Source organism: Lepidochelys kempii, chromosome 2, assembly GCF_965140285.1.
Source record: "Lepidochelys kempii isolate rLepKem1 chromosome 2, rLepKem1.hap1, whole genome shotgun sequence".
In the NCBI taxonomy this organism is placed as follows: domain Eukaryota; kingdom Metazoa; phylum Chordata; order Testudines; family Cheloniidae; genus Lepidochelys; species Lepidochelys kempii.
The window spans coordinates 83,782,422-83,800,059 of record NC_136381.1 but is presented as its reverse complement, the minus strand read 5'-3'; the positions used below and the strand labels follow the sequence as shown (position 1 = coordinate 83,800,059).

The following is a 17,638-nucleotide window of genomic DNA, read 5'->3' as shown; positions in this document are numbered from 1 at the left end:
GTCTAGGTTGTTGTAGTTCTTTTTAAATCCTTTCATGACTGTAAATTTAATTTTCAGTTTTGCTTCTTTCTCATAATGTTGACTTGATTTGATTTCATGAATGATCTAACAAGAGGTCTTCCACGAATTTAGCTGAATGCCTCCTAGCAACTTTGATCTCTGCCTCCAGGACATACCAATAGTAGAAATTTGAGATGAAAAAGACGTTTTGGTTCATATAGCCTCTCATCCTACAAAATATTTGTACTTAGTTTTAAATGTGCGAAACAGTGGCGCTTAGAACTCCCTCGAGACTGTTCCTCAGTAATAGATCTGAGAAAGGTCTTTACTGATAGTCCATCTGTAATTTTCCATTCTCAATTTCATCCAATTGCTTCTGCTTCTATTCCTATTCCTCCTTGGTGTTTTACACCTTTCAAATATTTGTAGACTCTTATCACATCCCTCCTGTGTCATTGTTTAGCCAAGTGACATAGGGTATCTTTTAGGGCAAGACAGAGTGTTGCCTTACCACTTCTCACACCTCACTCAAAGGACAGACACGTTAACAGTCCCCATGCTTGGAATAACTGGCTAGAAAGGCTTGGAGGAGCAAATTTTAAATGGATTGATGCAGTAAGCTCACTTCTCTTATGAAAAATCTTATTCAGCATTCCCCCAAGGGTGATGCAGCTGTGCGTCATCCTCAACACCAGTCTCCCTTCCTGCTTTTTATGGCTGGGAGATAACATGTATGTTTTACTACTGTGTGGAATTATGCTATAGTGAGGACCTTTTTTTAAAGCATAACAGAATGAAAATGTTTTGTCCCCTCTGGAATTGGCCTCTTGTCCGGTTAATCCCATGCACAGATCTTGATATTTAGTTCCAGAAAAGTGGAGAATCCATGGTGTAATGTCTGGAGATGCTCTGCCATAAAACTAGTTTAATTTATAAAAATGTAAGTTAAAAACTTAAATATGATGATGGCTTTTGAATCTATTTTATGTTCCTTCTTTAAAATATATTTTTAAAAAGCAACTCTTTTGAGTTTTATCATTCTTGATGTCTTGTGTATAGTAAGCCCTGTATATGGTCTGACTGGAAGTACCACTCTTGATTCTCTAGTGAACTGCTGTAATCTTGTTTGTATTTTCTTTTTATAACTCAACTCACCTTATCTGAGGATTCTCTTTATGTAAATTCCCTCTTAATGAAAAGAAGTTAGCCAGTCTATTGATAAGTCAGCTTTTGCAGCTTGACAGGATCTAGTATGCAGAGAACATTTTGTTTGTTTTCAAAGCAAAATTGATTAGCTGCTGTCATAGACTGCTTTTTAAAAAAATTAATCTTAGTGGTATTGCTATATGATATGCCTTTTTCTTTTCATAAGGTGGTGTAACTGTTTTTGTGGCCTTATATGATTATGAAGCTAGAACTACAGATGATCTTTCGTTTAAGAAGGGTGAACGGTTCCAGATAATAAACAACACGTAAGTATTTTCTGTCAGAGACTTCTATAATTAGTGTTACTTTGGAAATAAATACCTTCAAGATACCTTTAAGATTTTTCAACAAAGAGTAGACAGGTTTTCACCTGATTTACAAAGCTCCATAAATATGGGCTTAAGAGGACTACATTAACATGCTAATTAGAGCTGGGTAAATTTAATTTTTTTTTTCCAATTTGGCCAGCAAACCAAAATTCAGAGAAAAATACTTGGTTTAATTCTGAAAATAATTTGAATTTGTCAGCAAACTGGAAAAGCCCAATTTGTGTCATCCACAAATGGGGGGGGAGGCGTTCTGACCTTTTTAGTTCAGTGTTTGCGGCACTTGCCTGGAAGTGGGAGACCCAAGTTTGAATCTCAACTCTGGAGCAAGGATTCCAATCTCCCCCTCCCAGGTGAGCATCCTAGCCAATGGGATATAGGATTTTCTGGGGTGGGCTGCTCTCAACCACTTCAGTTGAAGTTGTTCCACTTGTGTAATACTTAAATATTCATTGGGCCAAAGAAGGGGGGAAAATCTGTAGCCTGGTGATTAAGGCACTCGCCTAGGAGATATGGATTCAGATCCCTCCTTTGAATCACAGGGTTGCCAATCTTGGTTGGATGTATTCCTGCAGGTTTTATTACATGACATAATATTCAATTAAAGATTAATCTTTAATTCCTGGAGACTCCAAGACAATCCTGGAGGGTTGGCAATCCTAGAACTACATGTGACAATATGCTGAATTCATATAATTCTCTGATCTAAAATTTGTACACAATTTTATTTATTTACTTTGTCCCTCCCTTGTAGCTCAGTGTGTACATAAAGGCAGCCTGCTGTGGTAGCTACATAACAGTACTTAAAGATCTGGATTCAACAGAAAAGGACTAGAGAATTGGGTTCCATTCCCTACGCAGTCACAGATTTGGTTTGTGACCTTGGACAAATCACTTAAACTCTTTGGGTGAAGTCCTGTCCTCACACAAGTCAACGGGGAGCTTTTGCTACTGTCTTGAGTAATTGGGATTGTTCCTTGTCTAAAAACTGGGAATTAAAGGATGGAGAAAGCACTCTGAGATGCTCTAAATTGCCATAAAGTGTGCTAGCACTGGAACATCTCTTAATTTGCTTATCTATAGTTGACAGTTTTCTACAACATTATAAATGCATTCATCAGGGTTATTTTTCTTTTAGCGTTTTTTTAATCCTGTTCATCACGAGGTGCCATTTTTTCCAGATTGTCAACAGTGGCAAATTGTCTGAAATGTATGAAAGTGATTAGAAGGCACTTCTAAAAAACCTTCCTAAAAATTTAACTTTGCAATATATAACTGGAACGCCAATATCTTTGCTTAATAATCATATAACAAAGCAGTCTATTACTCTACACCTTATATGTCAGTAAATGCCTTTCTCTTGTACATATTTCTGTTTTAAAATATGAAATGAAATTAAGATGTACACATGCAGCTTATGATGAAGTGAAAAATTTACTGGCAGGTACTGCATTCTAGTTGGGATGATTGTCCTCTAAATTTAATTTTGCATTGGCTAAAATTTGATCTGAGTTGAATATTTGTGGATGATAATACATCACTTTGTAAGAGTTTATGCAATTTAGAGATAATTGCTATTGCATTTCAGGGAAGGAGACTGGTGGGAAGCAAGATCCATTGCTACAGGAAAGACTGGCTACATCCCGAGCAATTATGTAGCTCCTGCAGACTCCATTCAGGCAGAAGAGTAAGGCATTATTCAGTCTTTTGTCAGTCACTTTTGCCCATAATTTACTACCAAAGAATTATACGTAGGAACTAATTTACTACAGTGCCATATAAGTAGCAGGTTTCAGAGTAGCAAGATAACATTTAATTTGGGAAAGTATGAATATGATACTTCTCACTAATTAATGGATGGGAATACTACTTAAATAGTAACAAGTATAGATATGTGACTTTTTAATGGAATGCATTAATACGTATGAGATTGTTTATATGTGTGTGTTTGTGTTTAAAAACCTGAGTATGTCTGAGTGTGAAGATAACTGAATTGGTATACATACCCTTCAATGTGTTATTGCTTACATCTAACAGCCATCTGTTTCTCAATCAAGATATGCACACTTTGGAATGCAGTTGATAAAATGTTGTTTGTTAACTAGGTGGGCAAACCCAACAGACTCCATCACCCTGATAGTGAGTGAACTCAAAGTTCTAAGCAAACATTTTACATGGATGGCATTCCAAAGCTGTTCAGGGTTTAAAGCCATTGATTCCTCCAAATCTCTGGGACAGATCTGTGTGAGGGGACAGAAAATTGCTCAGCATCCCCAAAGATCAGTGAGAATTGAGGCAACATTACCATTTTTACTGCCAGCACTTCTTACAATTGAGGACAGACACAGCCCATAATCTTTAATGTAGTAGTTAAGGAATCACCTGAAGTTTCTTTAGGGATTCTGAGATGTCTCAGGTAGAGCTTGTTTGCTAGGTAGTGGGTACCTAATTATTGCGTTAAGACTTACAGAGCTCTGCTGCCTTTGCCTCCACAATGCTAGCAGTGGGAGTGTTTCCCAGCTTTCATTGCCCTGTTATGTGGTCAGGACTCTTCCAGTCCTTTTCTTCACACATCTCACTGCACTTCTGGGAAAGAAGCCCAATTCCCAGCTTGCTTCCTGAATCTCAGTCTGAGACTTCAGTATATCACTATTGCTTCTGCTGCCACTACCTGGCCCTTTAATATTGAATAGCAGCTGCATCAGAGAGAGATAAGCATTTGTTCTTAAAAATTAAATCTTTCAGCTGCTTACAAAATGCTGCTCTATATAACCAAAAAAAGTAATATTTAAAATTCCTAATTGAATTACTACGGCTGCAGTGCTGCACCTGTGATGGCCAGCAGTAGCATCAATGGAGATGCTAGTGCTGATATATCCAAGTTTTGGGGATTGTTTCTAGAAGTGAGATGTTGCCCAAAGAGTTACTCTTGGGGGAACTCTGCATCACTGGGCATGCACAGAATTCATGGCCCCCGTAGATTTCTTTGCTTCCCCGCAGAAAAATTATTCCCCGCTCTTGCAGCTTCCCTTTGCTTCCCCGCAGAAAAATTATTTCTGATGGGGAAGCAAAGGGAAGCTGCAAGAGTGGTCACACGCCCTTCTCCAGCAGTTCAGGAAGATCAGTTTGAGTGCCCAGAACAGCCAGCAGAGATGTAAATAACTGCCAGGGCAATGGGGCTGGGTAGTTAGAGATACACTCTGTCCTTCTTGCTCACTGTTGCAGCATGTTCAGTGTGGAGGGGCAAGGCTTTGGGGTGTATCTGAGGAGGTAGGTTTGGGGAAGGCTCTGTCCCCTCAGGCAGAGTAGAATGTAGCAGCCTGCCTGCTTAGTGAATTGTTTCCATTGTTCATAGTGAATTCCCCCAGGAGTATAAAACAGGTGTAAAAATGTCCTTCACAATAAGGCTCCTTTACACCACTCTGGCAGTGTAAAGGAGCCTTAACTCTGACCTCCTTGCCCAGTGCTAACACCACTCTGACCTCCTTGCCCAGTCTCTGAGGAAGGTCAGAGGAAGGTGTTAGGTTTGATCCTGGGTTTTGTTATGTTCTGTTAACACATCAGAGGAACCTACAGCTTACAGAGGGAGGCTTCTTTTTCTATATTAATATATACAAATTATGGGACAAATTATTTAATCAATTTGTGAGCACCTGTAGGATAATAGGGTTGTAAGGAAGAGCCAGCCATGGATTTGTCAAGAATGAATCATGCCAAACCAACTTAATTTCCTTCTTACACGGGTTACTGACCTAGTGGATAGGGGGAAGCACTAGATGTGCTATGTCTTGATTTTAATAAGGTTTTTGTCACGGTTCCACATTACATTTCTAATAAGCAAACTAGTGATGTGGTCTAGATGAAATTACTATAAGTTAGGTACAGAGCTGGTTGAAAGACCGTATGAAAAGAGTAATTATCAATGGTTCACTGTCAAACTGGGAGGGTGTATCTCGTGGGGTCCTGCAGGGGTCAGTCCTGGGTCCAGTGCTTATTCATATTTTCATTAGTGACTTGTGGAGAACATACTTCTAAAATTTGCAGATCACGCCAAGCCGGGAGGGGTTGCAAGCATTTTGGAGGATAGGATTAGAATTCAAAATGACCTTGACAAATTGGAGTTGGTCGGAAAGCAACAAGATGAGCTTCAATAAAGACAAGTGCAAAGTATTTCACTTAGACGGCAAAATCAAATGCACAACTACAAAAAGGGGAATAAGTGGCTAGGGAGGTAGTAATGCTGATAAGGATATAATGCATTATAGTTGATCACAAATTGAATGAGTCAACAATGTGATACATTTGTGAAAAAAGCTAATATTATTCTGAGGTGTATTAACAGGACTGTCATGTAAGACACAGGAGTTACCATATATACTCGTTCATTAGCCCGTTCATTTATAAGCCTACCCCCCAAAATGGATAGGTAAAAATAGTAAAAACTGTATGACCCTTTCATAAGTCGACCCTATATTTCAGGGGTTGGCAAACTTTTTGGCTCCCAGCCCATCAGGGTAAGCCGCTGGCAGGTCGGGACGTTTTGTTTACCTGGAGCGTCTAGGCATGGAGCCCCTCAGTTCCTTGTGGCCACGGTTCGCCATTCCCAGCCAATGGGAGCTGCGGGAAGTGCGCGGCCACAAGGAACTGATGTGCTCCATGCCTGCAGACGCTCCAGGTAAACAAAACAACAATGTATTAGATATTCAATTCAATGATTTCATAGAGTTTAAAATCAAATTTTGGTGTAGACCCATTTATAAGCCGACCTCTGCTCTTCGATGCATCACTTTTTTACCAAAAATATTTGGCTTATGAACGAGTATATACGGTAATTATCCATCCCTCTCTACTCCGCACTGGTGAGGCCTCAGCTGAAGTACTGTGTCCAGTTCTGAGTGCCACACTTCAGGAAAAATGTGAATAAACTGGAGAGAATCCAGTGGAGAGCACCAAAAATGATTAAGCTTTAGGAAACCTGACCAGTTGTTCTCCCTGTCCACTGAAAACAGGACAAAAAGTAATGAACTTAATCTGAAGCAAGAGAGTTTTAAGTTAGATATTAGAAAAAACTTTCAAACTATAAGGTCGATAAGATCTGGAATAGGCACCCAAGGGACACTGTGAAACCTTCATCACTGGAGGTTTTTAAGAATAGGTGGGACAAACACCTGTCAGGGATGGTGTAGGTTTACTTGGTCCTGCCTCAGTGCAGGGGGCTGGACTTGATGATTTCTCAAGGTCCCTTTCAGCCCCTGTATTTCTATGATTCAATGAAATGAATAGAAAAATATAACCTGTAAAATATGCTAGCACAGTGCCTGTTAATTTAGAAGTCAGAATTTCTTTCCAGTGAATGGAAGCTCAGTCCAGAGATTTTGCTGTTCAGGGTGAAGTCAGATACTTTAATCCCTGCTGTTCCTTATCAGTAGTCCAACAGTTAGTAGTGGTATAGATTTATGAGAACTATATTTAGATGAATATCAGTGTTTGGGAGTTTGCATTATGAGCAGAAACGCTTTAGTGTTTGGCCTTCTGTTATAAATCACCATGTGAGTAATGATGATGAAGCAGCATTGCATCTGTATCTCAAGACCTTGCTGCCTATTTAGGTGTAAGGGCCTATGAAAGGCCCCTAAGATTTGAAAAAAAATTAAATGAAACTTATACAAGCAGAATTTATAGTGCTATTTTATGCAGATTATTACCACAGTATCTTCACTAATCTTATCAAATATTTTCTTTAACTTCTTCTAGATGGTATTTTGGTAAGATGGGCAGGAAAGATGCAGAGAGATTACTTTTAAATCCTGGGAACCAACGTGGTATTTTCTTAGTACGAGAGAGTGAAACCACTAAAGGTATTTTTTTTAAGCTTACTTCCTCTCTATAGCAAAAGAGTTAATTGTTTCATATGTGTACACTTTTTTTTTTTTTTTTTTTTGGTAAGAAACAACATTCTAACTGTTTTTTCTAGGTGCTTATTCCCTTTCTATACGTGACTGGGATGAGGTCAGAGGCGATAATGTGAAACACTACAAAATCAGAAAACTTGACAGTGGTGGATACTATATCACAACCAGAGCACAATTTGAGTCTCTACAGAAGTTGGTTAAACACTATACAGGTAGGCTCAAGTCCCTACAGTCCAATACTAGTTTAATGGTTTTTACAAGAAAAGAAATTTGAATAAATGGTACGTGGGTATGTTTACATTGCAATGGGCTCACTCAGGCTTGAGCCCAAACTCCCCTTTTGTCTACACACTCATCTCTCAGGCTCGGACCTAGGAATCAAGCAGGGACCAAAGTTTAGCCCTATTACTTTGCAATGTAGACACAGCGCGCGGGTGTACACACACACATCACCTCGGGACCCTGGGAGTCTGACAAAAGTATCCCATGGAACAACTTCCATTGTCCTTTCTATCCCAAAAATCTCCTGTTGACTCCAGGGAAATGGAGGCAACCCCCCTTGGTGTAGTGCAGCAGCTCCATGAGTCAGCGTTTAACCTGTCTGTTGTCTTCTGAACACTGAGCTGCAGACATACCATCAGAGAGCCTTCTGTGTTCGCAGTGGAGACAGATCAGAACAAGTCTTTTGCAAAGTGCACTGCTTCATGGTCATGGGTGTACAGCCAGATTTTGGTGCATCTCTAGAGCGAGGCGAGCAAAAGAGTGGATTTTAGTAAGGGTACCAGGAATGACTACAGATACCAGCAAATAACAAAGAAGCTGGCAGCATTGCAAATTAACCAGAGCGGGTTAAGTGGCTCAAGACTGAGTACATGAAAACAGGAACCAGAACGGTACCTTGGACAACTTGCCAACATCATGCCTGTTTTATATGGAGTTTGACTGGATGCTGGGCACTGCACTGAACATGGAGCGCATCATGATGTAGTCAGCCAGAATGGTGCCCTTCTAGCCCCAGAATCCAACATTAGGACTGATAGGAGCCAGCAGCAGGTGCCGAGTGAGGACAGTGAAGTGTCTCTTACTGAAACTGTCCCAGAGGAGGTTTTGCAGTAGGAGAAGCAGCAACACATCCTGGGGCCATACTCAAAGGAGCAGTTTGATTTCTTCTCTTCCCCCCCCCCCCCGTGTCCCCCCGCCGAGGCACAGCCCACTGCGGAGCCTGCAGCCGACACGGAAGGGACAGAAGCTGCCCCTGGGCCTGGTAAGTTTCTGGCTCCATTTTAATGTTGTATTACTATAGGGATAGGAGGTATTTCCATCCTATGAACCAGTGCAATAGTTATTAAAGGACCCAGCTAGTAGTGTATATCCGCTAATGGCAGATTTTATGTCACCAGTGGCTTGGCTGCACCCTTTCCTACCTTCCACTATGTGGAGTTCAAAATGGCATGCAAACAATAAAAACATCTTGAAAGTGAATTTTTACAAGGGCATTTCTATTTCTTAAAAGTAACCTTACATTGCCAGGCCTATAAGTATGTGGCTCTGTAACCGCTCAACAGTGTAACGAGTCGCCTGAAAACAGTGATCTGGATGGGTGGATGGGGCCGGGGTGAAAGGGAGTGAATGTGTTCCATTTACAAATCTAGTCCATTTCAATTAAAGGTCCATAGGTCCATGCAGTCCATAGGTGAAAAAATTCATTTGCTCCAAATTCAAGTGGGGTTTGAAATTTTGTCCAGAAATGGGGGTGGGGGGAGAGACAAGGAGACTGGCTGTGGAGTTCTGTGTATTTCCATACAGGCTAAGCCATATGAAAGCTAATACATCATCCTGTTGAGTCCCCTTTATGAATTCTGACCCAATCCCAGATGCTGATAGCTGCAAACTTTTCCTGAAGCGGGAACTCCAGATAGGCAGTCGCATTTTGGGGAAGGGCATATTTTCCACGGCCACCCTAGTAGCTGACCAGTCCACTTCATTCATAGATGAGCTGTTCAGTCACCACACATTTGAATACTTAGGTGCATACACTGCAGGTGTCCCAACAGTAGCTTGAAATAAAATCTCCTTTGCCAATTGGGCACCACAGCAACTGTTATCTTCCAAAATGTGGAAGTCCTGAAATAATAGAAAAAGCTTTTGTAGCATGGCTGTTGATGGCACACACGCCCCCCCCAACCCAAGTAGTTCTGCAATTTTTAGAAAACAAAAACAGCTTTGAATTTTTAACTTATCATTGCCTCTGCACTTCTTTAGCTGAGATTAACCAGGCAGTGTCCAGGGAACTTCTGTGGTCTGAAGCATTCCTCTTACAATATATTAAAGTTCAGTTTGGAAAAGTAAAGTTTTGTCCTTTGAATTTCCACAATTTCTGTGCTCCTGCAGTGAGCTATTGAGACAATAGCCCTCTGTGTCTTGTCCTATTCCAGGCCCCTTGACCTCTGCTGGCTCTGGTACCTCCACAGCTCACCCACAGTGCAGCAGACGCCCGGGTCAGTGTCGTCATGGACCATTCCAAGAGGAAGCATTTCCGTGATGAATTTGTTGTTGAAGTTCTGGACAGGGCCAACAAGCAGGTCCAGTACTATAAACAGAGAGGAACTTATGGCTAGAGGAGAGACACGGTGAGAGGAAATGGCTGGCTGTATAGCTTGAGGGCAGGGTTTCAGTGAGAGAGCAGGCGCTTGCCTCGCAGTTCCTGGAACAGGAATGGCAGATAAGGATGGAGGACAGACCTCAGCAGAAATAATTGTTTGAGCAGCTGATATCACTAATGGTCACGAATAGTGGCTCCTGCTGCATCACCAATGCCACAGCCTCAGTCCCCCTGTGATGCAGTCTAGAAACAGCTTGGAAAACTCTATGGCTGGGTGCCCCATGCAGTTGAGCCCCATGAACAGTGGCTAGGCAGGGTTATTTTACCCCATGCGGTCCTCCATATTGGACCCCCTCCCATATGGATGCCTCCACCCCTACTGCCAAGTGCACGACAAACAAGGAAAGGAGAATGGGGGGGCAGGGAACATGCAACAGTAAGGGGCTTCTGTCTTGTAGATGGTTTCACTATTTGCAGTTGTTCATGCACTCTGTGTTTTGCTTTTTCTTAAAGGTTCTGTTATTGATGTTTGGCTTGGTAATGGCAGTTGGCTGCCTGGCAATGGGCAAATGTTGTACTTTTCTAATACATGTTTATAAATAAAGCTTTTATTTAATCAAGAAAGTGTGTTGCTATCACTGCATCACATCATACAATGTGTTTTTAAAATAATAAAGTTAAACACATGATCGGAGCAAACACCATTCCTGAATGTGATTATCTACATAAATCTATATTTCAACCACTTCCTTGCATCAGTCCATACTGTGAATCAGCCCTTGGCCCCCATTTCATAAATGGTCACCTCATTCATAAATACACTGCATGGCAATCAAACCCCCACCACTCCCCAAGCACTGAAATCCCTCAGAATCAATGACCCGCATCCCCACCCATCCACAAGCACATTCAGAAAGGTACTGTTCCCCCTCTTCCATTGTGTCATGTAAGTTCATAATGTGAGAGCACAAACCATCCCCAAATTCTGTAGCCTGGGTGCATCAAGCTCCAGCTGTGGTAGGTGCACTTTCTGGCTGAGTGCCAATTCAGTGGCCTCTTACTGTCATAGTCCATTTAGGGGAAAATGGCTCACCTCTGGTTTCACAAAGATTGTGAAGAGCACATCACAATAATTTGGACAATACTGATGACCCTGACATCCAAATGGGTCGGTAGACAGACATCTCCACAGGATTTTCAAATGAACATTCCACAACTGTTGTACACCTGCTGACCGTCTTTTGCCAGCGCCTCTGAAATCAGAGTATTGTTTCATAAGTCAAAGCAAAAGAGGGTGGGGGGACATGGCAGGATTCCCCAGAATAATGGTAGGGACAATAAGTCAATTTATGATCATGTCATTTGATGGGAAGAGTGTCCCAGCCTGTCCATAAATACAGACTCTTGATGGGCGAAAAACCCTGGCATCATGATCTTCCCAATGCAACTCTTGTTGACATTCCATAAATCATCTTCTGTGGTCCATGAGGGCATGCATAACAAAGGAGTAGAACCCTTTGCGGTTTATGTACTCCTGTTTTTTGAGGAGGGCAAACTGTAAGTCCCTTCAGTGGTTCTGGTGCACTTTGGAAACCCCATTCTCTCAAAGTCAGCAGTTACCTCAGGATTATCTTTTATGCCCACATGGGGTAAACCACACGTCTGACTGCCTCAGAAACTTCCACTACCACTTCAACCACAATCGACTTTCCGACACCAAACTGGTTGGCAACAGACCTGTCTTTACGCTGGAGGGTCAGGACAAGCTCCTTATGAACTCCAGAAATGTAGCCTTCTTCATGAGAAAGTTTGGGACCCACAGCTGGTCATCCCAGGTCTGCATGATGATGTGATCCCACCTGTCTGTGCTTATGGCTCTGCACAAGAAGCGTCGGTTTGTATAGGGGGCATCAGTGGCTATACCGAGTGTACTGAGCAGCATCAGCCAGCGCAAGTCCACAATGCCTGGGTAGACCTCCACCTGCTCTATCCTAAGCCCTGTCAGGTGCCTTTGGTGGTTCCGAAAACACCCAAAATGTCCACTAGAGCCTTATGGATGCTCTACCTGTTTCCTGACACAGGAGTGAAAGTGCAAGCCAGAGAAGTTCTTCAAAAGGTGCCACCTCCATGTTGCTGGCTTTGGTAGCTGGGAGTGCATAGACAGTCTGCTCAGTAGCCTGTGGTGTTGGGCTGTTCAAACTTCCTGGAACATGCAGGGTGGGCAATAAAGTTTTCCCACAGTGCTAGAGCAGCCACGTTTTGTGAGGGTGCTAGGGACTCTGGGGTATGGCCAGTTTGATTTGGGTTTGCACGCTGCAGCGAAGAGTCTTAACGGATTAATGACAGGTTTCACAGTAGCAGCCGTGTTAGTGTATATTCACAAAAAGGAAAGGAGGACTTCTGACACCTTAGAGACTAACAAATTTATTTGAGCATAAGCTTTCGTGAGCTACAGCTCACTTCATCGGATGAGCCGTAGCTCATGAAAGCTTATGCTCAAATAAACTGGTTAGTCTCTAAGGTGCCACAAGTCCTCCTTTTCTTTTAACGGATTAAGAATCAGTGTGGATGCTGAAGCCCAGAGTTCTCTAACATGGCTCAGCTGATTCAAGTCCCACCAACCCTGGGCGTAAAATTGCAATGTAGACATACCCTATGTGGCTGGTGATATTTTTGGAAAGTGTGTTGATTTATTTTTTTTTGTTGTTGTTGTTATTAATAAAGCTCTTTTTAGCAATGGCAAAAAAAATGCAACAGATAACTTTGTTAGACACTCTTTGTATTTTATTTTCTTTTATCATAGTCTTTCGCATATTATTTAACTTAAATGATTTCATTTTCCAATTATCCAGAGCATGCTGATGGCCTGTGTCATAAACTAACAACTGTGTGTCCAACTGTGAAACCCCAGACCCAGGGACTATCAAAAGATGCCTGGGAAATTCCTAGAGAGTCTTTGCGGCTAGAAGTTAAGCTGGGCCAAGGATGCTTTGGGGAAGTATGGATGGGTAAGAGTATGATATTTGCACCTATCCTGTTGCAATTATTTATTTTTACCTAAAATATCATAGTCTGGAAAGATAATCTGATGAAGAATTGAAGGCAAAATTACTAATAGCAGTGATATGTGTCAAGGAAAGTGCTTTCAATGCAAAATTTCCTGTAATTTTTGGATATGAATTCACACCATGAATTATGAGCTTTAGCCAGTAGCAAGGACTCTGGGATTAGCAGGTATGAAGCAGTCCAGCCACCATAAAGGAAGAGTGAGGAGGTAATGGCAATCACGGGTATGCTAGGAGGAGAAAAGGTGGCAACAAGAAGTAATAAATGGAGGAGACGACCCCAACAAGCATGAGGGGAATCAGAATAAAGCTCATTTGAAAACTGAGCTTTAATAATTCCATCTCAGTTGTTCACATGACTACACAAAGAATTTTGTTTTGTAATTTACTAGATCTCCATAATTAAATTATGCCCTCATTACATGTATTTGGTACTTCTGTATATTTATATATAGTAAAATTCAAAGCTAATTTTCAGTATAGTTCTTACTGCTTTATCCCCTTAAAAAAAAAATGAAACAAAAAGAATAAAAGCAGTTTCAGTTGAAAACCTTTTAGAAGCATAGCTGAGGCAGTAAAATGTACTTTTTTCTTTAGGAACGTGGAATGGAACCACAAAAGTAGCAATCAAAACACTAAAACCTGGTACAATGATGCCAGAAGCTTTCCTGCAGGAGGCTCAGATCATGAAGAAATTACGACATGATAAACTTGTTCCACTATATGCTGTTGTTTCTGAGGAGCCAATCTTCATAGTCACTGAATTTATGACAAAAGGTATGTGATATTAACTGGAAGGCACTAAATTTAAAAGTTAATAAAAGTCCCAGTAACCAAAAAAGGTATATTTTGATTCATGTTGAATACTAATATGTGTAAACCTAGCCCAGCATGTGAATTTGTGATTAGATTTTAACATATGATAGGTTCTGAAATCATCTTTGTTGGATCTGATGTTTTTTTCTTAATTTTGTGCTATCATGATTTGTTCAAATCTGCTATAACCTGTTTCTTTACTGAACTAAACCAGATGAGTTTTACAAAAGATCCAGATTTTTAGTTGCTAGGATCTACGTGGCAGAGATGCCTGTTAGTGGCAGAAGTCTTTGTAATTATCCCATTGAATCAATAAAACTTTTTGAAATTAAAAGAAGCACTGTTGAGGCTAGTAGGGCAAAAGTTTGATCTACTTGCAATAGTTCTGCAAACTAAACAGTAAACTAAAATTGTTTGCTGTGCTCTTTCGTCATCTTTTTTCCCCAAGCTACCCTTCGCCCCAAAAAGAGAGAAGTTTAAGGGTTCAGGATGTGTGTAATAGGCTTTAAATGTTTACTTCCAGCATTAAACAATCTTTAAAAAGAACAGGTCCCAAATCAAGTACTTTAATTTTTGAAGAATTTGATCTCTTGTGCTTATCTTGGAGAGAGTTGTGGCAATGTTAGGAGGATAGAAATCAGATTGAAGTCAGAAACTGAAATTCTAAAATTTACAAATTATATTAAAGCGCATATAGCATATGAAATATTTTTAAAGTTTTGGATCAGGCCAGATAGGGTGGAGAGGAACTGAAGATTTCAAACTTTAAAAATAAAAACAAAATGGAAATGAATGAAATGAAGCAGTCTCTCTGATGGCAGATCTTAAAACAGCCTTGTAAAATCAGGTTTCACTGTTTAGAATAAGCCATTTATGTATTTATTTACTTACTTGAGATGGGATGGTACAAAGCAAAAATTAAAACTTGAATTGGAACATTGCCAAAACAAAGTAGGCTTACTAAAGTATTTCAAAAATCAACTGTGCAGTTTTCGATATTACAAATGTAAAACTCTAGTTTCCATTTTAATCTTAGACAAATTGTTCATTATTTTTCTGAAAATGTAAAAAGCCAGTGGAGGGGGGAGGGAATCAATTTTATACTAGTGCATAAACTGTTTTGTTAATATTTACCCCCAGTAGCACAAAGCCATTGAAACAAGAAGGTTGTGGCATTTTAATCAAATCAGGTTGTTGGGGTTGGGTTTTGGTGTGTTTTGTTTGGGTTTTTTGTCATTATTTTTCATTATTTGCACTGCTTTTCCCACCCCACCCCAAGAGAATTGCCAGTGCTACCTCTCAGGGTTAATTTAGCTAGCCTCAGAGACCCCAGCATTAAAACAGCCTTCTTCAAGGAAAAGAGAGCTGCATGGAAGCACGACAGAGCCCAACAGTGTTGTTCCTGGTCAGGCAGATTACTAGAAGTTGGAGTAAGGTCTTTGCTCCTCCACAATACTCCTTCCCCAAGAAACAGGGTATGGAAATCTCGTGTCTCATGAATTTAGTGCAGAACATCAACCACAGAGATCTTGGTTTGGCCCATCGCTGTTCCTTTAAACAGAAAATTGTAGCAAGCGATTATAAATATATCATATGTATTTAAACTTGTGGCAGTTACAATGATGAGATTGCTCTGAAAAGTCTATGACTTGTTTATTTTTAACATTTTTCATTCCATTTTTGTCTTTACCATTTTGGAAGGTGTGACTTTCTTAAATTACTCCAGTTTCTAGAATTTTAACATATTTTCATACTAAAGAGAACATTTTCTTGAATACCTATAGTATGCTTACAGGTGGGCAAGCTTCTATATCAGAGACCAAGATTTAAGATTGCTGCCTTTTAAGGAGTACAAATTATGGTCAGTTATTAAATCACTGCAACTCCTTTCAAGCAGTACTAATGTTTTAGTGTTCTTTGTATACATGTGATATGTAGTTGAGGAAAGACTATTAAAATATGTATCTTAGAGGAGGAGAGATGGATTTTGGAATCAAAAAGAAAGTACAACAAACAACATTGCTGCTTTTGATACGTTCAAAGCAAAAACTGCAACTGTGTAACGTTACAATTTCCCTAATATATAATTGAGGTTGAGTGGCAGAATAACTTCCTTAATGTATTTTAGGGAAACTTAATTCACATCCAAAAATTAAAAAAAAAAAATTTATACTCTAAACACACCTGAATGTATTTAGTTATGCAGTAAATAATTTATTTCTTCTTCACTGTGAAAGAGGCTGCAAACAAAGCATTATACATTATATAAAATGTCTCTGTTTTTGTTAAATGGTGTAGGTAGCTGACAAGGAGCATCAATGATGTAAGGATGCTTCCTGACCTAAGAATTTATTAGCTTCCAGTTGTCCAGTAGCAGTCCATTTAGCTAGTGCAAAGGGTATTATTTAACATAGTCAATATAGGATGTGTGTGCCCTATTACTTTTACTGTCCTCATTTGAAATATTATTTACGTTTACAAATAGCCATGATATTTCACGTAAGGAGCTATTGCATTTCAGTGGCAGATAGAGTGTTTCCTATCTTCTTCTAATCCTGGAGCACCTTTGCAGGCACAGGGAGTAGTACAGCATTGCCATTCATTCCTGTCTATGCCTTCTTCCTCCGTTAAGCCTAGCCTGGTCGTGTCCCTGTGTATGATGTCGTGTCCCTGCCATCTGGTTACTTTTCAGCCTCTAGGTCTGACCTTGGTTGTGTTTATATTATTTTTCTGGCATCCTATCATATGTTTGTTTTCTGCAGTGTCCCCACCATCATAATCTTTTTGATTGTAGCCAATCCCATATTCTGATTTTTACATTCTAGTCTCCTAACTTCTTCATTTGTCTTAAAATCATTCCACTTTACTCCTGCCATCTTTTGAAGATCTCTTATCTCTACTGCTTCCAGCCTTCTAATGTCTGTTTCATTTAATCCAGCTGCTTCCAGACCATAGACAATACTGTTGGTACGCTGGTTGGATAAATTTTCACTTTGGTACCAAATGTAATGTTTCCTGTACATATACATATATGCTTTTAAATTAAGTTGATGAAAGCAAAGGGTACTATGTAACTAAAAATGACGGTGCTCCAGTTTGCAGGTGCTAAATATTTAATTTAATAGTGCATTTATGGTCAGATGTATTAATGAAGCACTGATGATAGTGATATAGTCATTGAAAGAATTAATGTCGTAATTTTAATCCCTTTATATATGCCAGCACATTTCACTTTTATACTGTTGAATATATAGTTCTGATAGAGACATCTATATAGTTAAGGTTGCCTGATGCTTTCCATTATTCTACCCTATTTTCAGTTCCTCATTACTTTGGCAAACTTCAACAATTCCAGCAGAAATTTTCCATTGAGAGTGTCTACCTCTGGCTGGGGAAAAAAAAATATATAATATATATATTACGTTTCAGCAAAATGGTTTTGTTGTTTCCTTGAATGAGATTATAGGAAAATGTTATTTTTGTCCATGTTAATTACAACCATTTTGTTGAAAAGCTGTCCTGTATCCATGATTTAGAGTCAGGGACCTGAAGTTTGGCAAAGGTGTCAAGCTCGTGTCAGCAATGTATCTCTTGCTGTCCCTGTGGGAAAATCCACCCAAATTTAGCCAAATTATACATTTCTGATCTTTTCAGTTTGCACATGCCCAATAACATGTTTGCTATTGACTGGCAGCATTATTCTTCAAAGAT

At 40.0% G+C, this 17,638-nt stretch overlaps 1 protein-coding gene across 2 annotated transcripts in view; it reads left to right on the top strand.

Annotated features, from left to right (window-relative positions):
* The window catches only part of YES1 (YES proto-oncogene 1, Src family tyrosine kinase), a 69,422-nt gene that overhangs the window by 41,044 nt on the left and 10,740 nt on the right, over positions 1-17,638 (top strand). For both annotated transcript variants that reach the window (XM_073331443.2, XM_073331442.2), the window contains 6 exons: positions 1,373-1,472; positions 3,121-3,219; positions 7,287-7,390; positions 7,507-7,656; positions 12,899-13,054; positions 13,709-13,888. In XM_073331443.2, coding sequence (XP_073187544.1) covers positions 1,373-1,472; positions 3,121-3,219; positions 7,287-7,390; positions 7,507-7,656; positions 12,899-13,054; positions 13,709-13,888 — 789 coding nt within the window. The remainder of the gene's footprint in view (positions 1-1,372; positions 1,473-3,120; positions 3,220-7,286; positions 7,391-7,506; positions 7,657-12,898; positions 13,055-13,708; positions 13,889-17,638) is intronic.